Below are 25,489 nucleotides of genomic sequence, written 5' to 3' on the forward strand. Positions count from 1 at the left end.
GCTTTGTTCCAGCATTATTTGTTGTTAAAGCGCTTTATAAAACAATGTATGCCTTGCATTGAATTTTGGACAGCCACCCTCATTTCAAGATCATATAACTCCAGACCCATAATTTAGGAATTAACTTTTTTTTCTGATGAAAGAAGAGAGTCTAAGGTTTCTTACGCTGCATTGAATGTGTATGTAGTCCTACAACTCAATATTCTGTGCCAAATCCAGCAGACATTTAAACAGCTTCTTTCCCCAAGCCATTAACTCTTTGAACTCTTTGAACTCTTTCAACAGTAGCCAAAATGGAACTGTATAGTGCCACTTAGCAGTTTTTTTTTACGACGATACTAGTGCAGCGTGCTCTACCGGAAACAAATTCCTTGTGTGTTCTACATACTTGGAAATAAAGATGATTCTGATTCTGATTCTGATGACAAAAGCCCTTGCACTGGAGTGGACACATTTTTGTGTTAATATATGCAATCATCATAACAATGCTGTGATCAAAAAGAAAATTATTATATTATACTCTTTTGAATCATCGAGCACAAAGGTTATATATAATGTTAGCAAAAGTGAGAGGAAAGCTACCTTCTTCACAGCAACTTTGATCTTCTGAAGTTCGGCCTCTCGACTGAGTATTGCCCACGGGATGTGCAGCCGAATAAAACTGATGCCATTTGCCCTCTACATGTAAACACAAGTTTCCATGTGATTGATACTTTGAATTGCTGCAGGAGGAGGGGCAATCTGTGATCATTGTTGTATATCAAAAGCAATAAAATACACCCCTGAATCGCAGATGATTAATTTCAGGGATGACCTTCAGGCTGGGATGCCAAATATTCATGTGGCACCTGTTCCAGCTGCATTGCGAGATCACAAAAAAAAAAAAAAAAATCGCTCCCACGTGTTCCACTCTCTTCGGCCACGATATTAGAAACACTTGCACAATCTCATGAAATCCAAAACAGCTCCATCAAAAATAAATAAATAAATAAATAAATAAATAAATAAATAAATAAATAAATAAATTAATTAATTAATTTAAATAAATACATCAATAAATAAAGTAATAAATAAATATAATAAAATAAATAAATAAATAAATACATGAGTAAATAAATACATCCATAAATAAATAAATGAATAAATACATACATATATGAATAGTACATAAATACATAAATAGAATAATAAAACATAAATTTAAATAAATACACAAATAAATAAATAAATACATACATAAATAAATAAATGAATAAATACATACATATATGAATAGTACATAAATACATAAATACAGTAAAGTCTCGTTATATCGATATTCAAGGGAGTCCGAAAAAATATCGATATAACCGGGACTATCGATATATCCGACCCTGTTTGCATGTAATTTTCTCCGTGCGTGCATAGAAATAGCATCGATATAACCGGGACTATCGATATATCCGATATCGATATAACGAGATTTTACTGTAGAATAATAAAACATAAATTTAAATAAATACACAAATAAATAAATAAATAAATAAATACTCAGAATCCACATACAAATAATCTTGCACTCCTCACTCAGTCGATTTCTTAAAAAAATAAAAAATAAAAAAACTTGGGTCACCGACAGATGGTCAGCAGTGATGACACGTGTCTACTCATTCAATCAAAGCAAAACCCACCCGCCGGCCATACGGCTCTCTCGCGCCAGCACAAACACTTCTGAGTCGTTGATCACTCTCTAATAAGGGCCTATAATCTGGCTTTTGGCTTCACACTTGTGGTCAGCGGGGTCTTAATCATCAACCAAAACAGCAGCTGATCACACACTCTAGCGCCACGCAACCCGCACAGAAAACACACCCGTGGAGCATTGCGTCTAAAATAAGCAGGGCGCTTATGTTGTGGTACCGCGCAGACATTATGTTCTGTCCCTAACGACGGACAGATGAGCGCCAAAGTATTCCATTGGAAATCTTCCAATTATTTTACCCAATACAGTTACGAGCCGGAGCTTGGTCGGCCGGCGTTTTGTTTTGTGCCTGAGCTTCAGAAACGGCATCAGTCAAGATAAGGCTTAAGAGAAAAAAACATTGCATGGTTGTTAAATTTCACATTTGTCAATCACAGAATGTAATAGTGCAAAATATGTCGTATTGAATTGTATTTTGGAGAGCCGCCCTCATTTCAAGCTCATATAACCTCAGACCCATATAATTTAGGAATGAACTCTTTTTTTCCTGATGAAAGAAATGAATGTGTGTCATGATCTGGTTGGCGACCAAAGGGGGGCGCTGTCGGCCCCGCCTGTACCTGCACAGGTGCTGGTCGTCCCGATCAGATTGGCGACCAACGGGTAGCGACGTCAGCCCTGCCTGCAGCCTCGCAGGTGCTGGTCGTTTTAATCACTGACACTTAAAAGGACACCCGGCACGACCATCCGGTGTCGGTTCATTGTTTGCTGCATGTTTGTTGCATGCCTTGTCTGCAATTGCATGCATTGTATGCTGTGTATGTGTTTGTTTAACCTTGGCGGACTTTTACACAACATTTTCTTTTGATACTTTGTATTTTTTTCTGTTCAGATGATTTTAATGTTTTACATTTTGTTCCTGCTGACCTTTATTTTAATACAATTTGTCAAACAACCTCATGCTCCCTCCTGCCTGCTTTTTGGGATCCACACCCGCCATCACCACCTTGCAAAACCGTGACAATGTGTATGTAGTCCTAAAACTCAATATTCTGTATGTCCTGGAATTTGAGTGACAATGACAAAAACACATTATTACACGTCTGGAAGTCAATGAGTTAATGGTGACCCATTAATGTCTATCCGAAAAAAAAAATCAGGAATGAAAACGCATAAAAAATATTTCAAAGAATAATCATGAAATTTGACATGATACACTGCCGCCAAAATGTTGCCTTGAAAACCTTCTGATTTCAACTCATTTGATTGAATTCGTAAGTGGAAGGTTGTCAAAGTACAAAGCCCTCATCTTTACCCAAAATGGCCGACTTCCTGTTCAAAATTAGGTCTTTAGGTTTTTTTTTTCTCAACCCAGATATCCTGCTGTGACAGACCTGTCAAGCCAGTTCGAACTCAACTCAAAATACAGTGCCAGCTCAAAATTTGAGTTAAAGTTGCAAAACCAGCCAAACTGACAAAAACTGCGACCAGTAGTGAAAAGGATAAGGTCATTGGAATAGTAATAAACAACACCATTACACTCAAAAGCCCCATCAGAATGTTACACACCTCTTTATCGCGTTCGATTTGCAGTCCGGCATCGAGCAGCCCCATTTCAAACTCTTCCCTCATGAGCGCCTTCTCTTCCTCGGACAACTTTGACTCCTCAGCATCTCCCGAAGTAGCTCCTCCTCCGGGCTCTCCAGAGTCAGGGTCCATTTCCCACAAGCCCGGAATGGGGATGCTGCCGTTAGACGCGATGGAGAGGCGTCCTTTGGATGCCCGCCTTGTTTTAAATTTGTAGCACAGCACATAATCCACCTTCCTCTTGCCGTCGGCGAAAAAGAGCCCCGGGCCAAGGTCGACGTAGGACTCCTACAAAGAGAACCACACACAGAATTTATGAGCCAGGGACCAGATGGGGACCACAAGCGGATCTGAACAATCATCGGAAACTGCGGCAAAACATTTAATTTAAACACACAGCCTGCTGTATGCCTGCTGCGTGCGTTAATGGTCCACGCCCCACCCCCATTCACATAACCAGTGTAGCCAGTGTAGCAGTCAGAAAGCACACACGACTGACTGTAGACACATCTTTATTTCGCACTGCTAACAAGTGAGTCTGAACAATCATCGGAAAGTGAGGAAAAACATCTTTCACTTAAACATGCCTCCTGCTGTATGCCTGCTGGGTGAGGCATGGTCCTAGTCCACGCCATAACATACAGTGATACCTCGGTCTACAAACCCCTTGGCTTACGAACTTTTCGGTTTACGAACGTTAAATGTATGTAAATTTTACCTTGGCATACGAACTATTTTTCGGCATACACACGGAGCTGCCACGATGATTGATGTGTCGTTCGCGAACGAGCCCGTTCTCCGAACAAGAAAATGGCAGCCGGCTTATTTTGGCCCTCCAATCTCCGCCCCCACTAGTCGGTTAAAGCCATGTGATTGGTCAAGAACGCAGCAGCTCGAGAGAGTGAAGCCATTCTCCAAAAAAGAAAATGGCATCCGACATTTTTGTCCTCTATTCCCCGCCCCCAGTCTTCGGTTAAAGCCACATGATTGGACAAGAACGCAGCAGTGAGGGGAGGTGGTTTCAACATAAAAGAGACAGGCAGACGACAGAGAGAGAGAGTGACAAAATGGATAGAAAACAGTCAAATTTGGACTCGTTTCAACTTTGATAGTTAAAAGGCGGAGTGTAGACTGCAAGGTTAAAATTCCCATCAATCAGGCTCCACAAATAACCCGCACAAGCCATCTATACACTTGATGCAAAAAGCTATCAACCCAGCTAAACAGAACACAATTGATGAGGAACAAGGTAAAATTAGAAAGAAACAAGAATGCCACTCCATTCCATCAAGCCATCAACGACCATCACAAAGGTAAATAAAAGTTTATTTCTCTAATTATAATACAATAGCACATTTATTATAGAATAAGAATAATAAATACGGTATATTTTGTGTAGTTTTAAGGGTTAGAAAATTAGTAAGTAGAAATTTATGTTTTATGGGGACCTCGGAACGGATTATTCTCATTTTAAGGGTTTCCTATGGGAAATTAATTTTTGGGATACACACTTTTCACCTTACACACTGTCTGGGAGCCAATTAAGTTCGTAAGCCAAGGTATCACTGTCTTCTTTTTATTAAATATGAGTAAATTACATAAATATATAATTATATTACAAATGATTTAAAGGACAACCGACGTCACTTTTTTGCTTCTTAACTGACATCAGAAAAACGTTTTATAGCATCTAAAAAAACCAAAACACGCAGTATGATATTTTTATTCAAATGCAAAACACCAATAAAAATGACTAAAAGTGTCCAAAATCTGCAAAAAATTGAGCTGCGAATTGGGCATTTTCAGAAAGTCCCGCCTCCAGTTCGTGACGTCACGCCAAGACGTCTTGCATTGCTGGAGAATCCAAACAATGGCTTCAGATTCGGAGAATATGCTTTCTTGTTACACATCCAGTTATGAATATGATTGAAATAGTTCCGAAGAGGAAAGCATACATATTTGCAATCGATTAAAGAATTTATTCCGTGCTATTTTGAGGCAACATTGAGGGAAAATGTCTCACCGAAAAAGAGGCACAAAATGGCGACCTCCTGTGGCCACCTCCGTTTCCACAGGCTGATAAATTCCTTATATGGAGCTTGGACGCCCTCTTTTGGCATCTTTTGGGTGCAACACGAGGTCCCAAGACCAAACAAGTACAGCAAAATACATTGACGTGATGGAAGGACTGCTGCAATGTGTCTTTTTTTCAATTAGGGGCATTCCTTTAGTGACGTCACGTACGGACTCGTCACCAACTCAAAAACAAGACTTCCTGAATATTCAGCGCGAGTCTTAAAACGTAAAATATAGCGATATGCGGTGGAATCTTATTAAAATACGCTCAGTAGAAGTCATTTGAAGCCATTTTACAAATTATGGACAGAACTTGTCCGGAGACATCGGTTGTCCTTTAAATGAAAATTTGTATTTTATTTATTTGAATACACAATTTTGCATTCACATGCTTTTTTTTAATCTTTACCGATAAAGAAATTTGGTCCATCCACCGCTGATAAAAATCAAAGGAGGACTTTGTGTGAAAATGTTTTCCTGTGACTTTAGAGATAGAGATGCTGGTACCTGAAGAGGAGGCTGGTCATCGTCAGGCAGACCGACAGCGGGGGGGGCTCCATTGGTGGCGTCGAGCCCAAGTCCGGAGAGCGAGCGGGCCAACGAGACGAGCTTTGCAGAGTGAACGGACGACGGCTCATTCATCGCTGTGAGGACAGACATGCGGCCTTTTTCGTTTCATCCCTCTGAAGGAGCGAAGGAAAGAAAAGAGTTTAATATTCTGTGGCAGAAGACCTTTTTTTTGACACGTTGGCAGCGTGGTTCAGGTCATCATGTTTTTGCAGGATTGATGGAGCTTCTCCTGATGAGTTTGGATTCATTCATGTGTAATCTGAGATGGAGACAAAATAGTTTGATCAACTTGAGCATTTATTCTGCTGCAACCAACCAATTTTGCGTTTCTCTGAAAAACTGGTTTTTAAGGATCACTTTTTCTAACTTTCCAGTTAACTCATTCACTGCTAGACGATGTGCAAAACTGTGTCCACTCCTGTGCCAAGGTTTTTGTCATTTTCACTCAGATTGGAGGGCTCACAGAATATTGAGTTTGAGGACTACGTAAACATTCAATGCAGCGTATAAACCTTAGACTCTCTTCTTACATCAGAAAAAAAGTGTTAATTCCAATGTTATACGGGCCTGGAGTTATCTGAGCTTGAAATGGGGCGGCTGTACTATCTATCTATCTATCTATCTATCTATCTATCTATCTATCTATCTATCTATCTATCTATCTATCTATCTATCTATCTATCTATCTATCTATCTATCTATCTATCTATCTATCTATCTATCTATCTATCTATCTATCTATCTATCTATCTATCTATCTATCTATCTATCTATCTATCTATCTATCTATCTATCTATCTATCTATCTATCTATCTATCTATCTATCTATCTATCTATCTATCTATCTATCTATCTATCTATCTATCTATCTATCTATCTATCTATCTATCTATCTATCTATCTATCTATCTATCTATCTATCTATCTATCTATCTATCTATCTATCTATCTATCTATCTATCTATCTATCTATCTATCTATCTATCTATCTATCTATCTATCTATGCATACGGGCATTTAAGGACTACATATTGCATTTTAGGACTACAGTGAACCTCTTCATCGCGGGAGATACGTTCCAAAAATAGCCTGTGATAGGTGAAATCCGCAAAGTACAATGTAGTCAGCTTTATTTTATTTTTTTACACAATGCAAAAATGTTCATACTGCAGAATGAAACAAAAAATAAAACCTATTTTTTAATAGAAGAATGGTGTTGTAAAACAATATTTTGCTGCTGCGCCTATTCGTCCTGACGCCGCTGCGCTGTAGCGTCTTTTTCTACTGAAGGAGTCTTTCTCCAAGAGAAGAACATTGTTATCGGTAGTAGTTGGCACTCATTCTTTTTTTTTATCTTTCTTTTTTTTTGAGAATAGAGAACAGCTCATGAACATTCTGCTCCATGAGCTGTTCAAAGCCAATGCGTTTGATTTTATTCTGCTTTGTTCGCAGTGTTGTTTCTTTTACTTTGTTTGTTTGAACACTTGCATCCCATTTAAAAATAGTTTTTTTCTCCTGAAAAAAAATCTGCGATGCACTGAAGCCGCGATAAGTGAACCGCGACGTAGCGAGGGATCACTGTACATATGTAAACATTCAAGACAGCAAAAAAAATAGTTAATTCCTAAGTTATATGGGTCTGGAGCTAGCTGAGCTTGAAATGGGGGCGGCTGTACAAAAGGCAAATACTGCACCCTCGTGGGAGGGAAAAACATTGCCAGAGGTCCGACCAGCACTTTATTGGCACCGCTGCAAGAAAACTCAAAACCCGAACAAATTCAGGAATGGCGCTCCACGTCATATTTTAAATTCCCGAATAAATTTGGGAATGGCAGTGAATGAGTTAAACTGTGAGTTTTGGGACATTCCATTGAACCGTAAATGTTCGTGGACATACTTTTGCCATCCACTGACGGTCCTCTTGGAATATTTGTTGCAGAGTTCCGGGGTTGGGTTGATTTCCAGTATCATGTGACTTTTTAAAGTGTCGGATCAAGAATTAAAGCCAAAGCTGTCCCTGCTTTTTTTTTTTTTTTTTTTTTTTGCCCCGATTGAAGATGTCGGTTTGGATTATGCTGTGAGTAGCGGATGCCGTTTACAACAATCCGCTGACGTAATTTGATCACTGGACTTCATTCGTTGGGATTTTTTTGTTTTTTTTGTCACATATATGACCTTTCTGTTTTTTAATCTTGACATTCAATACGGGGGCAAAGGTGTTCGTGTTAGGAATCCTAACACTATCGGGTAGTACAACTTACGAGGCTAAAGCTAATGAATGTATGAATAGTAACATCATGTCTTGAAACAAACATCATCCAACTTGTGCTATTAACTCATTCACTGCCAGACGATGTGATTTGTAAGTAAGCTTCTTTAATTGCAGGTTTATGATAGCAAACAATTAACTTCTTCATTGCCAGACATGTGCAAAATGTGTTCACTCCAGTGCCAGGGTTTTTGTCATTTTCACTTAAATTGCAGCACTCACAGAATATTGAGTTTTAGGACACCATAAACATTCGATGAAGAAAGAAAGAAACCTGAGAATCTCTTCTTTCATCAGAAAAATAGTTAATTCCTAAATTATATGGGTTTGGAGTTATGTGAGGTTGAAATGGTGGTGGCTGTACAAAAGGCAAATGGCGCCCACCCGTAGGGGCGGGGGAATAAATGCCAGAGGTCTGACCGAAGCTATAACCCCCCCCCCCTCTCCCCACTACCACCACCTTTTCCGTACCTTGTTTTTCGAAGCAAGGTTTGAGTGCACCACATTCAAAGGGAAAAAGAGTAGCTTCTTCGATTGGCAGTCAATCCAGCCCCCCGTGTTTACGCCCACAATGGCGCAAACCGCCCATTTTTAAATACGTCGGCTTGCGTGTCAGGGAAAATACTCAAGACAGCGACCGCATGCTGCACTGGACTTGCGCCAGTCATGAAAATAAAGATGTTTTGAAATAACCATTACAACAACATTCACACAGATGCTAGCATTAATGTGTCAAGATTGGTATCCTGGCTCCATTTATAGGAAATGGCGTTTAAAGGACAACCGACACCATTTTTTTTGGTTCCTAACTGACAACAGAAAAACGTTTTATAGCATCTAAAATACCCAAAACATGTAGGCTGATATTTTTAGTCAAATGCAAAACACCTATAAAAATGAGTTAAAGTGTCCCAAAACTATTTCAAAAACCCCGGAGATGCAGAGTTTCAGAAGGTCCCGCCCCCTTCGTGACGTCACGTCAGGACGTCTTGCCTTGCTCTAGAGTCAAAACAATGGCTTCTCAGATTCGGAGAAGATGCTTTTCTTGTTACTCATCCAGTTATGAATATGATTCAAATAGTTCTGAAGAGGAAAGCATAAATGTTTGCAATCGATTAAAGAAGTCCTTGCGTGTCATTTTGAGGTGTCTGGACTGCAATGTAGCGTCCCAGAAAATGCACAAGATGGCGCCCAGGCTCCGTTGGAAATTGGCTGATTTGTCTGCTGGGTATTTGTGTCAACAAGTATCAAATAGTAGTCTTGGTGCAACACACAACGATTCACCATCGCGTTATGTGTTTTCCTTCTAATTTCGCCATCAACCCCGATCAACACAAAGTTTTCAGACCAAACAAAGTACCCAAAATGCATTGCATGTCGCTTTCTCAGTCAAGGGCATTCCAGAGGTGACGTCACGTCAGGCATCGTCATCAACTCAAAAACAAGACTTCCTGAATATTCAGCGTGAGTCTTAAAATATAAAATATAGCGAACCGGAGGCGTCGGTTGTCCTTTAAGTGTCATTAAACATCATCTTAATTGACGTTTACACCTAAGATGTGTGTACACCCGCTCATCTCCCATAAGCTAGTCAAGGGACTTGAATGTATGGACACGTGAGCAACACTAATCCCAGTTTACCGAGTGTTAGTAAACAAACTGCTGAAATGTAGAGTGAGAATATGAGGTTCGTAAATGGACGTTGACAAATTTTCACCCATCGACACAGTGGCAGGAAGATCAATTTCAGCACATTCACTAGGTGAAAGAAAGCAATGATTATTCACCACCAATGTGAAATCCAGGTATAGAAAGTAAAAACAGTTTGGTTTTAACAATTAGAGCTCTTTTCCCGCCGGGGTGATTAGAAGCACCTGTGATTATAGCCAAACTAAAGTGGTGTTTTTACTTGATGGGCCTGGAAGTGACACATCTGTAAACCGGAAAGTGGAATCCATTGACGTGGAGCTCCTTTCCCGAATTTGTTCAGGTTTTGGTTTTTCTTGCTGGGATGTCGATAAAGCGCTGTTCGGACCTCTGCCAATGTATTTTCCCTCCCACGAGGGAGCAGCATTTGCCCTTTGTACCTATTTCAAGCTCACATGACCCATATAATTTTAACTCTTTTTTTTTCCGATGAAAGAAGAGTCGAAGGTTTCTTACGCTGCACTGAATGTTTATGTAGCTCTCTCTCTTTTGTTTCTATTTATAATTGTATTTTATATTTTGCATTCTATTTGTAATTGTATTTTATTTATTATAGTACCGATGCTTGTCTGTGACTGTAAAGTGTCGTTGAGAGCTTTGAAAGGCGCTTCAAATGTAATGTATTATTATTATTATTATTATTATTATTATTATTATTAATAATAATATTCTGTGGGTCTTGGAATTTGAGTGAAAATGACAAAAACCCTGGAGCGGACACATTTTTGCACGTCTGGCAGTGAATGAGTTAAATTAATCAATTAATAAATTCTTCATTTTACCCTGCCAAATATCCAAACGTGTTTAAAAATAAATAATTACAGATATACATAAATAATACACAAACAAACATATAAATAAATAAATACATAAATTAGTAAATGAGTAAGTAAATAACTAAACAAATACATAAGTAAGTCAGTAAGTAAACAAGTAAATAAGTCTTACGTACGTACGTACGTACATACATACATACATACATACATACATACATACATACATACATACATACATACATGCATATATGCATAAATGCATAAATACATACATACATACATACATACATACATACATACATACATACATACATACATACATACATACATACATACATACATACATACATACATACATACATGCATGCATATATGCATAAATGCATAAATACATACATACATACATACATACATACATACATACATACATACATACATACATACATGCATAAATGAATAAATACATAAATAAATGTAAGTGTAAGGTTTCTTATGCTGCATTGAATGTTTATGTCGTCCTTAAACTCAATATTCTGTGGGTCCTGCAATTTGAGTGAAAATGACAAAAACCCTGGCACTGGAGTGGATACATTTATTCACATTGTCTGGCAGTGAATGAGATAATATACGACGGGGATTTTTCACTATGATAGTTGAGCTGGATGATTCATTTTATCAATTAATCCAAATAGTTTATTGCTCGAAAACGCTGACACGCACTGCAAAGAGAGTGAGGCTACTTTCCAAAAGCTCAGTCAGTGAATGCAACTTTCAACATTGCAACCCCGCTCTCGCCAATCTAATTTCCGCTCATAAACAGACGGCATGAGCGGAATCATTTTTATATGATGTCGTAAAAGTATGGTTGGTCCCTATTACAAAGGGATAAGTGGTCATGGCGGTTAAGAATGTTAAAATATTGTTTGGATAGTTTACTCAGGGGTGATGACGGTACACAAATACAGATATTGTTATGTGGGAACAAACCCGGCAGTAGGACACATGCGCATGTCTGTCAGGCTTACAGACCTGTAAGCTCTGCTGACAGCTCAACAACACAAAGCGGAAAGGTCAACAAATACATCCTCATTTGAAGGGGCAGCGGTAACAGGGTATAGCTGAGGGGCCAATCCACGAACAACGTTCCAACAAACGACTCATTTTAAACACTATCTAGCCAGAATGCTTAACCTCATTGATGTCGCAAGTGTGCTGGGTGCAATTCTAAGCTGACCTAGGGCGGTAGGCCAGACAGGTCACCAGACTTTTTTTAAGCACTATTATAAGTTTACTTTGAAAACACCAGTCATAACATTTTAAAAAGGTGCTTCGGATTAAAACAGCCAATGACAAAAAAACATAATTACATAGGGTTTTGAATAAAATACAATAGTAACATGTGACTAAATGGATCGTAAAAATCTAGCATTTGAATTAAAAACAAGGATCCTTTTAAGACTGTAAAGTAAATGTGAATTTGAATTAAAAAAACATTACCCCCCCCCCCCCCCAAAAAAAAAAAAATCACCAAAAGGTAAGGAAATGCACAGGATTGTCACTGGATATGAATGTATACTTTGTACACACATTATAGAAGTACACTGTGTATGTGATTTAATTAAATCACATTTTGGTATTTAAAGTGGCAATACACAATAGAGTCTTCAATTCAACAGTTGTGCTGAATTCAGATGGACTGTTGTTGATACGTCGGCAAAACACACTAAAACACAACAGTCCTGTTAATAACTCGTGGAAATAAAAAGAAATAAGGAACCGAGTTAACTTTGTACGAGACCAAATGAGAGCGTCAATGTGCCCAACTATAGATGTTAACTGCTCTCGGTGGGGGGTAGCGTTATTAATCGCGAACACAAGAAACAAAGAGACGAATGCATACTCACTTGTGCTTGTGGCGGTTCAGATGGCTGCCCCGTGGAAAAGGATGACAATGTTAAAAATGATATTGGGAAGACGAGCAAGGGGGGCATTGCGTGGGCCCGAGAGATGGCGAACAACCCGGACTCGCTCCCGACGCCGATTGGGTTTAGCTGTGCGCGTGCACGCCAGTCTGCTAATTCCCCCTGAGTCTCAGTGACATACCGGACATTTTGTTTGCCTTTAAAAACAAACTCTCGAAGACAAAAAGTCACAGAAAATAAGCACTAGCAAAAACAAAAAAACAAAAAAATCAATAGCTCGGTTGAACTTCCTAGCTAATGTTGTCAGAGTTCACGTAAACATTTGTAAAACTATAAATTAAATTGTACATATTTAACGTTTCAAAATCAAAACTATTTTAAAGGACAACAGACACCGACAAAAATACCCAAAACACGCAGGCTGATATTTTTAGTCAAATGCAAAACGACAATAAAAATGAGTTAAAGTGTCCCAAAACTGCCACAAAATGAGCTCGGAACTAGGCAGATTCAGAAAGTCCCGCCCCCTTGTTCGTGACATCACGCCAGGATACTCCTTCATAAACTGCCTTGCTCCCAAAAAAACAAACACGCCACAAAAACATCATATCCCAGTGAAGGAAATAAAAATAATGATTTATTTCCCTCACAGTTACCTGAGATGATGATTATTAAACGCATTGTGTAGATCCTGTGGTGGTGAAAGATACAGTGATACATCAGTTTACGAACTTAATTGGTTCCCAGAAAGTGTGTGTAAGGCGAAAAGTTTCCCATAAGAAACCATCAAAAATTAGAATAATCCGTTCCCAGGTCCCCATAAAACATAATTTTCTACTAAATAAGCCTTAAAACTAGACAAAATATATCTTATTCTATGTATACTAAATGTGCTATTGGATTGTAATTAAAGAAATAAACTGTACTTTATAATAAAGTTGTTTTATTTACCATTGTGATGGTCGTCGGTTGATGTAGTTGCCTCTTGATGAAATCCGAGTGAAGTTGCCGTGCTTTCTCGGCGATAATGCCCTCACTCACACTGTCCCCTGCTAGCTGCTTTTCGTTAATCCAAATCCACAGAAGTTTTTCAACCTCTTCTATTGCCTGAGATCGTTGCTTAGACAACACAGAAATACTCTTAGCCACATGTTGCAATGGTTGACTTAGCAGACTAGTACTGGGACGCTAAGTGACACAAACGCACACCTCATTTGTGTTTTTCGATGATCTCCTTCTTCTGCTTGACCGTAATTTTCTTTTGTGTCCTCTTCGGACTGCGGTGGGGTCTTTTTCAGTCCTATAATAGCAAAAGTACTCCATTCGATAACAAACCACGTCTGCACTTAAAGAAAGTGGGTGTGGAAAACTAGTCCGCCAGCCATCGTGGTGCTGTTCGACTGTGTGGTTTGGTGTTCATCCGCCGAAAACTAGTCCGCGAGCTACCGTGGTGCTGTGTTTGTCTGCCGAAAAACTAGTTAGTTAGCCGAGACTATATGCTCGTGAATTTAATGTTCGTGAGGCGAAAAGTTTGTGAGCTAAAGCGTTCGTAAACCGAGGTATGAAGTTTTCATAGTGGCAACCATTCAGATGACATAATAAAAACAATTCACTCGCTAATACAGCTTAAGTCAGCCAACACTCCTGGTTCTGAAGGCTTTTTTTATTATTGGAAATCGTGTGTGGTTTAATATGGTTATATTTTAATGGATAAAACAAAAGCATAACTAACTAACTTCTGGTGGCTTCTAGGTACAGTGTTTGGACTGACAATTGCAAGCAGTGACTGACAGGATAGTGTGGTGACCCCGGGTTCCGTTGGCACACAAGACAGGAACACTGACCGGCTCGGTTTCTGCGGCGACGCAACACACACACTCTTGCTCCACCGCGGCCGTCTGAAGGGAGTACATAGACTTACTGCGACATTTACCCTGACAGACAGAGAGAATCACATGGTGAGAGAGTTAGTTTTGGAACTAAGTTGATATTTGATTGATCGTCAACTTCACATATGACTGTATGTCCGCTGACCTCACAGTAGTGCAATTCAATCTGCTGCTCCGATTGGCAGTCGTCCACTCTGACATAATTCAGCGTTCCCGTCGTTCTCCGGCATTCAGACTCAGTACCTTGTCCCCAACACGTGTACACACTCCATTTTAAAAACACAGTTAAAAAAACAGAGAACCAATTGTAGCTCTACTCACACATCTCACAGCAAGTTGTTCCGATCTGGCTCACGGTTCCCTGATAACAACAAAAAAGGAGATCTGGCAGTTAAAACAGCTTGTGAGTGAATTCGTATGGTACAGGTGGGTTGAACGAGGCATCCGCACCCCATCGTCGAGGCATGTTTGGCGGTTGAAAGGCGGGCAGGTGGTGGTTCGGATCTGCAGGGCCAGGTCTCCTTCGCTGTTGACGCCGCAAGCGTACTGGTTGCAGCCGTCCTCCTTTGTGGTATTCACCTGAATGTAAAGTATAGTTTCGGATAGTATGGTCCAGCATTACTTTGTAGGGTTAGCAAAACATAACAAAATAGCACAGAATTACAAAAGAATATATCATAGGTTAGTTTTAATGTATTGTCAAGTGATGTATGTACTACAGTGGTGAGCCATCAGGGCCTGCAAGACCTTCTCTGCTGGTCTAAAAATATCTGAATCACAGACTAATGTGAATTATATTTTGTCCATGAATTCTTATTAAATAATTCCAAATTATCCTTCAACTTCCTTTCATTGCTTTTCTCCTGTCGTGCTACTCCCAGATGTGTGTTTTTGTATTTAAGCATTTAACCAATCACATTTCAGCCATCATTTGTTACCAGGGTCATAAATCTACTTGGATGTATTCACAATCAGTTCAGCAGGCCCTGGAGCATAAAAATTTACGTCGCTGTTGCTTTAAACAATCTGAGTTATAGTTGGCAAACTAAGACCTGTGAGAGTTTTCGCAAGCTATGATTGGCTAGTCACTAGCCATAGTATCACTCGCCGTTAATGATAAGAACATACTGTCCAGAGCTAGCACATTGCATCTGTCGCGAGCTGCATAAGCAAATATATTTATGTGTTGATTTAATAGCGGTTTTGTCAACCCACAATGACTGACGGATGAGAGGTGATGAGAGGATTTAGGTGAAGATATACCGTTAAAGCCATTTAGCACGTGTGGCTGCCGCTGCTCACAGACAGAAAAACTTCTCCCGTGACTGAAAAGTGACCTTGAGAGTTTTGAAAGGCGCTTATAAATTAAATGTATTATTATTATTATTATTAGTATTATTATTATTATTATTATTATTATCTACAAGACGGACTTTTGAAGAATACAGTAGATGGACATCAAGAAGAAAAGTTGGACAGCTCGGAAGCTAGCAAAAATAGAAACTAATATTGCAATTTTATGGGGTTATCATGAATCCACATGTTCATAGTAAAAATTCGAACAGTTTAATGACATTATTTCTAAAGTTTCTTTATTATTCTTCGTTATTACCTGGCCAATGCAACCCTCTAGTGTACGTGTAGTAAATCACACCACACTAGTAGCTATGGATTGATTAAGACGTAGGACGAGTGAAGGCCTAGGAGTGACATACAGCGATTCTCAAAACGTCATACAAATATACTGTAGGTGAGCTCACATGGCGGCTGCTGAATGAACAAACTGCACCAAATGGTTCAATATATTCAATGTTTAAAATCCAGTATACTAACGACTGAAAAACATCGGAAATTGACAGCTCTAATGGCGACGTGCAGAAGAAACTGGCCAGCCATAAAGGGATGATTGAGTATAAATTCCTAAAAGACTTTTTATCATTTTACATATTGCATCAGTTATGTCTCCAGGACATTTAGAAAAGAGATTCTGGGAAATGATGGATTTTGATGTTACTTGTGAGAAAAAGTTTGAGACCAACTCAACTACACCCTGGAGTAACGTCATATTTTTGACTATGTTGTATTTGTATACATACATGCAGGTTCATTTGCGTCCCATCGGCCATTTGCAAAAAGCAAGTAGTGGCGACGCAGCGACCGCAGCAAGCGCCTTCCACTTTACGCTCTGTGTATCCCTTTAGTGTGCACAACACAGAAATCTTCCGTCAATGCACATATTATCAAAATTACCAGGACTGCACTGTAGAAATGCAATACAGATATAAGATGTACAGTGATACCTTGGCTTACGAACTTAATTGGTTCCCAGACAGAGTGTGTAAGGCGAAAAGTGTGTATCCCAAAAATTAATTTCCCATGGGAAACTATTAAAATGAGAATAATCCGTTCCTGGGTCCCCATAAAACATAATTTTCTACTTTCTAATTTTCTAAGCCTTAAAACTACACAAAATATACCTTATTTTATGTATAATAAATGCGCTATGGTATTATAATTAAAGAAATAAACTGTACTGTCTAATAAAGTCATTTTATTTACCTTTGTGATGGTCGTTAATGGCATGATGTAATGGAGTGGCCGGTTTCATCAGCATTAAACACTTGATGAGGAACGTAACCTTCTTCTTTCAACATCTTGAGGAATGATCCCTTGTAGGTGCTTTCTCGGTGATAATTGTATCTAGTTCCTCGGCAATTGTGTTCTGTTTAGCTGGGTTGATAGCTTTTTGCATCAAGAGTACAGATGGCTTGTGCGGGTTGTTTGTGGAGCCTGATTGATGGGATATTTTAACCTTGCAGTCTACATCTGCCTTTGAAGTATCAAAGTTGAAACGCTCTCACTGTCGTCTGCCTGTCTCTTTAATGTTTAAACCACCCCTCCCTCACTGCTGCGTTCTTGACCAATCATGTGGCTTTAACCAAAGAATCGTGGTGGGGAATAGAGGACAAAAAGAGCCGGCTGCCATTTTGTTGTTAGAAGAACGGGCTCGTTCGCGAACGACACATCACTCATTGAGGCAGCTCCGTGTACGAAAAAAGTTTGTATGCCCAGGTAAAGTTCGTATGGCAAGGTAAAATTTTCATAAATGTAACGTTCGTAAACCGAAAAGTTCGTAAGCCAAGGGGTTCATAAACCAAGGTATCATTGTACCATTGGACACGGGGTACAGGTCGTCCTCCTGCAGGAGAGGCGATGTTTCTTGATGAGACCGCCTTCCACGATGCATTCACATTGCGTGCACTCATCCGCCATCAACATTTCGCCGGCCTATACATATAAAGAAAACAAAACCAAAAAAATAAATAAATACATTGCACTATTTATATACATACTATTAACTCATTCACCGCCATTCACGAATTTATTCGTGACTTGAAAATATGACGTGGAGCGCCATTCCCGAATTAGTTTGGGTCTTCTTGATTTTCCTTGCTCGGGTGTCAATAAAGAGACCTCTGGCAATGTTATTTTCCATTCCACAAGATCACTTTGTTCCAGCTACAGCTGTTGTTAAACGCAATATAAAGCAATCTATTTTGTATTTTGGAGAGCCGCCCTCTTTTCAAGCTCATATAACTCAAGATCCATATAATTTAGGAATTAACTCTTTTTTTTTTTTTTAAGAAGAGAGTCTCAGGTTTCTTACGCTTCATTGAATGTTTATGTAATCCTAAAACACATTATTCTGTGGGTCCTGGAATTCGAGTGCCAATGACAAAAACCCTAGCACTGGAGTGGACGCATTTTTGAACATGTATGGCAGTGAATGAGTTAACCAGGCGATCAGTCAAATTTCAAAAATGGCTGTATTTAAGCTTCTGAAGGACATTTTGTCAATTCCCGAGCTGAATTCCTGCTCAAGTCTTGAAGTTTTGCCTCCTCTTGAAGGCTGAAGTCAAAGATATTTTCACTTGTGACTTGTGTGGCTGTTACGTTCGTCACAATTTTACATAGTGTCAGCGCATTTCGTTTTTTATGTGCATAGTGGCACAAAGATGCATTTTTAGTAGTTAATAAGTAATCAATTCTCGACTAATGAAATTAAATTGCACACTAATGTACTGATACAGACCAGTCCCAGCATGCAGGGAGAACTCATTCAGCATTTAAAAAGAAAACAAAGCTTACCCCAATGAGAGTGTGATTCAGGACGCAGACATCCAAAGGAGCTGTGAAAGAAAAATAAACTATCCGCTCAGAGGTAATTTTTATGGGTCATAATTCATGTCAGTGGCGGTATAACAGAACGGCAACCTTAAGGAAAAACAAACATAATTGTCAACCCTTCAAATGTTTATACAGTAAACCCTCGTTTATCGTGGACAACCTACGATAGACAAAAAAAATGTGATGTAGCGAACCCTATGTGTATTGGTAAATTTACATGCATATGAGTACAAAAAAATATTTATAAGGCCAAATTTAGTGGAACACAGTACAGGACATGCATAAAAAAAGTAAATGGTTGTAGAACAGTACAAAACTAATGCAATACAGTAAACAGTCCCCTATCAATATAAAGTATTAGATATACAGTATATAATTTACAGGTACACTACTGTATAACTTAAAGGACAATCGACGTCTCCGGACAAGTTGTGTCCATAATTTGTAAAATGGCTTCAAATGACTTCTACTGAGCGTATTTTACAGAGATTCCGCCGCATATAGCTATATTTTACGTTTTATGACTCGCGCTGCATATTCTTTCTTGTTACTCATCCAGTTATGAATATGATTCAAATAGTTTTGAAGAGGAAAGATTCCACCGCATATAGCTGTACGTTTTAAGACTCGTGTTGAATGTTCCGTAAGTCTTGTTTTTGAGTTGGTGACGAGTCCGTACGTGACGTCACTGAAGAAACACCCCTGACCAAAAAAAGGGCACATTGTAGCGTGTTGCACCAGAAAGAGCCAGAAGAGGGCGTCCAAGCTCCATGTAAGGAATAATAGAAATGAGCTGATTCATTCCTCACAGGCGCTCGGTGGCCATTTTCTGCCACTTTTTGGGTGAGACATTTCTCCCCAATGTTGCCTCAAAATGGCACGGAAAATTTCGATGTCTTTTTCTTTTGAGCAAAAGTGTACAAACGCTCTCCTGCTTACGAAATTCGACAACAGCACATATGAACAGCACACATTTTTGCGGGTATTTAAAAAAAATTTTGGACAGAGATGCTGTAAGTTAGATTTTGTATTGCACGCCTTTTTCCGAGTAGTGCTTCTTTCCGCCGCTAATACCGACATGAGGCGCTGTGAGAGCTCGCCCAGCATCCACCCCGCATCCGGCTGTCTCTGCCCAGTTCGTTGCAGTGCTTGAGTGTGTAAACGTAACTCGAGCATACTAAGAACACAATTCCTTGTCTTTTTTTCTCTCTAAAAGGTTTGAAAAAAAATCCATGATCATCAAACCGCGAAGTAGCAAGGGATTACTGTAATTGCTACCCCCAACACTTGTCGTATGTGTGACGTTTACCACACTGGCAGCGTGGGCAGCAATCCCGCGTATCGCAGCGTAGCTCGGAACCCAGTGGGCAGGACGGTGTTTCCATCGGAGAGCAGCTGATGTTGGTGGAAGAGACGAACACCTCGTCGTTCACCCTTATGCATTTGTTCACCATACATTTGTCACGAGAAGATTGCCATTGCTCCCCAACCTACAAACACGGATCGGATACGTTCGGCTTGGCGGGTGTTGGTGACAAAGAAAGCTAAAGCTTGAGTGTGAAATGTAAACCTGTCGAAGCGTTCCTCCGATCATTGTGTCTCCTCGCATTTCTCCATCCGATTCCACGCAACTGGTTGCTCTGCACTTCCCGCAGCATTCTCCACTGGATAGTGTGTATGTTGAACCCTGTTATGTACATCGGTGAAAAGGTTTCTTCAGCCCTCATCTGTACTTCTTTGAAGGTGTCGGACGTGTCGCTCCTCATCCAAGAAGCTTCGTAAGCGAACAAAAATTTTGCTGGTAGCTCTGGCCCGATATATAGATCCCTAATGTCCATAGGTGGCGGTGCCAGACCTCTGCTTTGATAGGTCCCTGCTCTAAGGTTGGGGGGAGCAGAGGACTATTCCCTAAAGCTAAACTGATTACTTCTTTTGTCCTGACTGATTATGGTCTATGACTGGCCCCGATTGCCCCATTCCTTCAAAGAAGTACAGATGGTGGCTGAATAAACCTTTTCATCGACTGACCACTCCTGTATGACTGAGAGCTTACGCAGACCTGTTATGTATGTACATTAAACGTACAATACACAATTTCTGCTCATGTACAATCTTAATGGTTGCTTATCGATTTGGGTGACGGACAGAATCAAGACGTACAAAATTAAAGACGTAACCCTTTAAAGGACAACGGACACCATTTTTTTGTTTCCTAACTGACATCAGAAAAATGTTTTATAGCATCTAAAATACCCAAAACATGTAGGCAGATATTTTAGTCAAATGCAAAACACCAATAAAAATGAGTTAAAGTGTCCCAAAATGACTTCAAAATGCCCCGGGAGATGCAGAGTTTCAGAAGGTCCCGCCCTCTTGTTCGTGACGTCACGCCAGGACGTCTTGCCTTGCTTGAGAATTAAAACAATGGCTTCAGATTCGGAGAAGATGCTTTCTTGTTCCTCATCCAGTTATGAATATTATTCAAATAGTTCTGAAGAGGAAAGCATAAATGTTTGCAATCGATGAAAGAGGTCCTTCCGTATCATTTTGAGGCGTCTGGACTCCAATGTAGCGTCCCAGAAAATGCACAAGATGGCGCCCAAGCTCCGTTGGAAATGGGCTGATTTGTCTGCTGGGAATTTGTGTCAACTTACACCTTCTTTATGCGTGTTACCTCAATTGGCTGCGAAACACAACGATTCACCATCGCGTTATTTATGTGTTTTCCTTCTCATGTCGCCATCAACACAGATCAACACGATGTTTTCAGACCAAAGAAAGTTCCCAAAATGCATTGTGTGTCACTCGCTTTCTCTGTCAGGGGCGTTCCAGCCGTGACATCACTTCAGGCATCGTCACCAACTCAAAAAAATAAGACTTCCTGAATATTCAGCACCAGTCTTAAAACATACAATATAGCTATATGCGAAAGATTCCACCGCATATCGCTATATTTTACATTTTAAGACTCGCGTTGAGTATTCAGGAAGTCTTGTTTTTGAGTTGGTGACGAGTCCGTACGTGACGTCACTAAAGGACTGCCCCTGACCGTAAAAAAAGACGCATTGTAGTGGTCCTTCCATCACTTCAATGTATTTTGCTGTACTTGTTTGGTCTGGGGACCTTGTGTTGCACCCAAAAGTCACCAGAAGGCCAGAAGAGGGCGTTCAAGCGCCGTATAAGGAATTTATCAGCCTGTGGAAACGGAGGTGGCCACAGCAGGTCGCCATTTTGTGCCTCTTTTTTTGGGTGAGAGATTTCCCCCAATCTTGCTTCAAAATGGCACAAATAAATTCTTTAATCGATTGCAAACATGTATGCTTTTCTCTTCAGAACTATTTGAATCATATTCATAACTGGATGTGGAACAAGAAAGCATATTCTCTGAATCTGAATTGTTTTGATTCTCCAGCAATGCAAGACGTCTTGGCATGATGTCACGAACTGGGGGCGGGACTTTCTGAAAATGCCCAATTCGCAGCTCAATTTTTTTGCAGATTTTGGAGACTTTAAGTCATTTTTATTGGTGTTTTGCATTTGAATAAAAATATCATACTGCATGTTTTGGGTATTTTAGATGCTATCAAACGTTTTTCTGATGTCAGTTAAAAAACAAAAAGTGACGTCGGTTGTCCTTTAAAGGGACTCAAATCCACCATTTTGTTTGTCTTACCAATGGGCAGTTTCGTTGGCACACTGGCGTTGAGCACTGAGCGATGTGCAGTGAGGTGTCCTTGTCCTGGAGTTGGCTACAGCTGCACTTCTGGCATCCGTCATCCCACTTGCTGCCCACCGCGTGGACCACGTCGCCCACAACGCACACCTGTTGGATTGTCAGCTTTTAAAATTGGAACAGCAGCCCCTTTGTAAGTACATCATGGAGCCCATTTTTATAGCCCTGGGGGTCGGCGACCGGGTGAACGCGGCCCGGCCACTAGGTGGCCCTCAAGGACAACATGAGTAGCCTGAGAGCAGGTTCCAAACAATAGTGCGGTGCGGTGGGACGATGTGATGTTTCTAGGAATGTTCCAGAAGTGAGGATTTTGAAAATATCAATCCGGCCAGCTATATGTTTTTCCTTCTTTCCTTCCTTTCTACCTCCCTTCCTCCCTTGCTCCCTTCATTCCTGCTTTCATTGTTTCTTTCTTTCTTCTTTCCTTCCTTGGTTCCTTCCTGCCTTCATCCCTCCCTTCTTTCTTTTCTTCTTTTTTTTCTCTTTTTGTACTTTCCTTCCTTTGTTCCTTCCATTCCTCCCTCCTTCCTCTCTCCCTTCTTTATTTTCATCTTTCATTCTTTTCCTTCTTTCCTTCCTTCCTTACTCCCTTATTTACTCCCTTTCCTTCTTTCCTTCTTTTGTTCTTTCTTGTTCCTTCCCTCCTTCCTCCCTTCTTTCATTCTTTTCCTTATTTCGTTCCTTCCTTTGTTACTTCCTTTCTTCCTGACTCCCTTATTTCTTTTCTTCTTTCCGCCCTTCTTTGTTCCTTCCTTCGCTCCTTCCTTTCTTCTTCAATTATTTCTTTTCTACTTTCTTTCTTTCATTTGTTCATTCGTTCCTTGTTTCTTTCGTTCGTTCTTTGCTTCTTTTGTTCATTCGTTCTGTTTCGTTCGTTCTTCGTTTCGTTTGTTCATTCTATGTTTCGTTCGTTCGTTCTTTGCTTCGTTCGTTCGTTCTTTGCTTCGTTCGTTCGTTCTTTGCTTCGTTCGTTCATTCTTTGTTTCGTTCGTGCGTTCGTTCTTTGCTTCGTTCGTTCGTTCTTTGCTTCGTTCGGTCGTTCTTTGTTTCGTTCTTTCGATCATTCTTTCTTTCTTTCGCTCCATCCTTCCCCCTTTCTTTGTTTGTTTCTTTCTCTCTTTCTTCCTTTTTTTCTTTCTTTTGTTCCTCCGTCTGTTTATTATGTATTTAATTATACTTCATTTATATATTCATTTATTTGTTCATTTATTTATTTTAATTCCTTTGCTTACCTGGGTTATTTATTTATTATTTCTTTCTTTTTTTGCTTTCTTTCACCTGTTATTTATTTCTTTCTTTATTTATTCGTTTATTTATTTAAATTACTTAGCTTACCTGGGTTATTTATTTCTGTATTTGTTTATTTATTTACGTATTCATACGATGATTTACTTGTATCTCTGTCTGTTTATTTATGTCTTGTTTTATTCATTTGATTATTTTTCTGTTTAGTTTGGTTTTTATGTATGTATTTATTTTGTTTATTATAAACAGGCAAAATGTTACGGGCTTACTTTATCTGGCAGGCAGCTGATATCTGTGCAGCCGCAGTCGTCTGTCTTGGAGGCGGTAATGAAGCCAGCCGGGCAAGTGCGGGTGATGTTCTGGCAGCTACACGAGCACTCGAACACGTCGCAACACTTAGTTTTTTTCACTGTCAGGTGGCGATTGGCACCGCACACTGGGGTAGGCCTGAGAGCACAGTTCTCCTTCCTGCAAACTGGGTGGTCGAAAAGTGATGAAACCATCTATTCAAAGTATTCAAAGATTCATGATCGCAGGTATGTGATCGGGGGATGAGATTGTGTCGTACCACACTCGTGGATGGCTTGACATTCTCCTGGGTTTTTCAGAATCAGTAGCTCACCATCCTCGCAGCGGGGCGCCTCGGGAACATCACAGCTTGACAGATCACACACTTCAAGGTGCAGAGAGAGAAAATGAGCACCATGGAAAGATAAGTGTTAAAGGAGACGTGTTTCTCTCCGATCCACAATTTAAGAGTTGTAAATGTTGTGATTAACATGGATTTTTTTTTCAAGATATCAAAGGGATCGAGAATTATGACGCCATTTTTTGTTAGCTTCATCGAACTCAGCGTGTCTTGAGAAAAATCGAAAATATTTTTATTTGATGGCTTTTGACTCAGCATGACACAGAGCATTAGCATTTTATGGCGTTCATTTCTTATTCTATTAACTCATTCACTGCCATTCACGAATTTATTTGGGAATTGAAAATATGACGGAGAATGCCATTCCCAAACTCCTTCGTGTTTTGTTTTTTTCTATTTTGGTTGCGGTTAAAGCGCTGGCCATGGCCTCCGGCAATGTTTTTTTTTTTCTTTTCCACAAGGGGGCACCATTTCCCTTTTTTCCATTTTAGCACTTTGTTCCAGCTTCAGCTGTTGTTAAAGTGCTATATAAACCAATATGTATGTATTGCATTGTATTTTGAACAGACGCCCTCATTTCAACCTCATATAACCCCAGACCCATATAGTTTAGGAATTTACTCTTTTTTCTGATGAAAGAAGATAGTCTAAGTTTTCTTATGCGGCAATGAACGCTTATTTAGTCCTAATACTCAATATTTTGTGGGTCCTGGAATTTGAGTGACAATGACTAAAACCCTGGCACCGGAGTGAACACATGTTTGCACATCTGGCAGTGAAAGTGTTAATTAGCAGTCTTTGTTTTTGTATGTCCGATTTTTACTCCATGAACAGCACTTTGTTTGCAGCGATGTTTCTTTTTAACTCATTCACTGCCCTTCCCGAATTTATTCGGGAATTGAAAAGCACAACGCGGGGCGCCATTCCTGAATCAGTTCGGGTTTTTTTCTTGCGGGGGTGCCGATAAAGCGCTAGGTCAGACCTCTGGCCATTTTTTTCCCTCCCTCGAGGAGGCAGCATTTGCCTTTTTACAGCCAGCCCCATTTCAAGCACTCGAGTATAACTCCAATCCCATATAAATTAGGAATGAACTAACTTTTTTTTCTGATGAAAGATGAGAGTCTAAGGTTTCTTGTGCTGCATTGGATGTTTATGTAGTCCTAAAACTAGATATTCTGTGGGTTCTGGAATTTGAG

The 25,489-nt window shown here is 39.8% G+C and overlaps 2 protein-coding genes across 8 annotated transcripts in view; both read right to left on the minus strand.

Annotated features, from left to right (window-relative positions):
* Nucleotides 1–13,492, minus strand: part of ano2a (anoctamin 2a) — a 34,437-nt gene extending 20,945 nt beyond the window's left edge. For 2 of the 6 annotated variants that reach the window (XM_088995997.1, XM_088995995.1), the window contains exons 1-4: nt 12,572–13,265; nt 5,852–6,027; nt 3,251–3,556; nt 583–678 (exon numbers count right to left, since the gene is read on the minus strand). In XM_088995997.1, the coding sequence (XP_088852123.1) occupies nt 583–678; nt 3,251–3,556; nt 5,852–6,004 (555 nt within the window). In that variant the 5' untranslated portion in view covers nt 6,005–6,027; nt 12,572–13,265. Of the gene's footprint in view, nt 1–582; nt 679–3,250; nt 3,557–5,851; nt 6,535–12,571 lie in introns of those variants that run through there. The other 4 variants (XM_088995992.1, XM_088995994.1, XM_088995996.1 and 1 more) reach the window with 4 other exon arrangements.
* A 717-nt stretch (nt 13,493–14,209) lies between these two features.
* vwf (von Willebrand factor) overlaps nt 14,210–25,489 on the minus strand; it is a 46,274-nt gene continuing 34,994 nt past the window's right edge. For both annotated transcript variants that reach the window (XM_088995990.1, XM_088995989.1), the window contains exons 42-53: nt 24,213–24,317; nt 23,914–24,119; nt 22,340–22,489; nt 20,237–20,353; nt 19,976–20,156; nt 18,628–18,668; nt 17,650–17,766; nt 16,575–16,673; nt 14,929–15,057; nt 14,800–14,839; nt 14,624–14,721; nt 14,210–14,523 (exon numbers count right to left, since the gene is read on the minus strand). In XM_088995990.1, the coding sequence (XP_088852116.1) occupies nt 14,338–14,523; nt 14,624–14,721; nt 14,800–14,839; nt 14,929–15,057; nt 16,575–16,673; nt 17,650–17,766; nt 18,628–18,668; nt 19,976–20,156; nt 20,237–20,353; nt 22,340–22,489; nt 23,914–24,119; nt 24,213–24,317 (1,469 nt within the window). In that variant the 3' untranslated portion in view covers nt 14,210–14,337. The remainder of the gene's footprint in view (nt 14,524–14,623; nt 14,722–14,799; nt 14,840–14,928; nt 15,058–16,574; nt 16,674–17,649; nt 17,767–18,627; nt 18,669–19,975; nt 20,157–20,236; nt 20,354–22,339; nt 22,490–23,913; nt 24,120–24,212; nt 24,318–25,489) is intronic.

Source organism: Hippocampus bargibanti, linkage group LG05 (assembly GCF_051943395.1).
Source record: "Hippocampus bargibanti isolate YZ-2025 linkage group LG05, ASM5194339v1, whole genome shotgun sequence".
NCBI lineage: Eukaryota > Metazoa > Chordata > Actinopteri > Syngnathiformes > Syngnathidae > Hippocampus > Hippocampus bargibanti.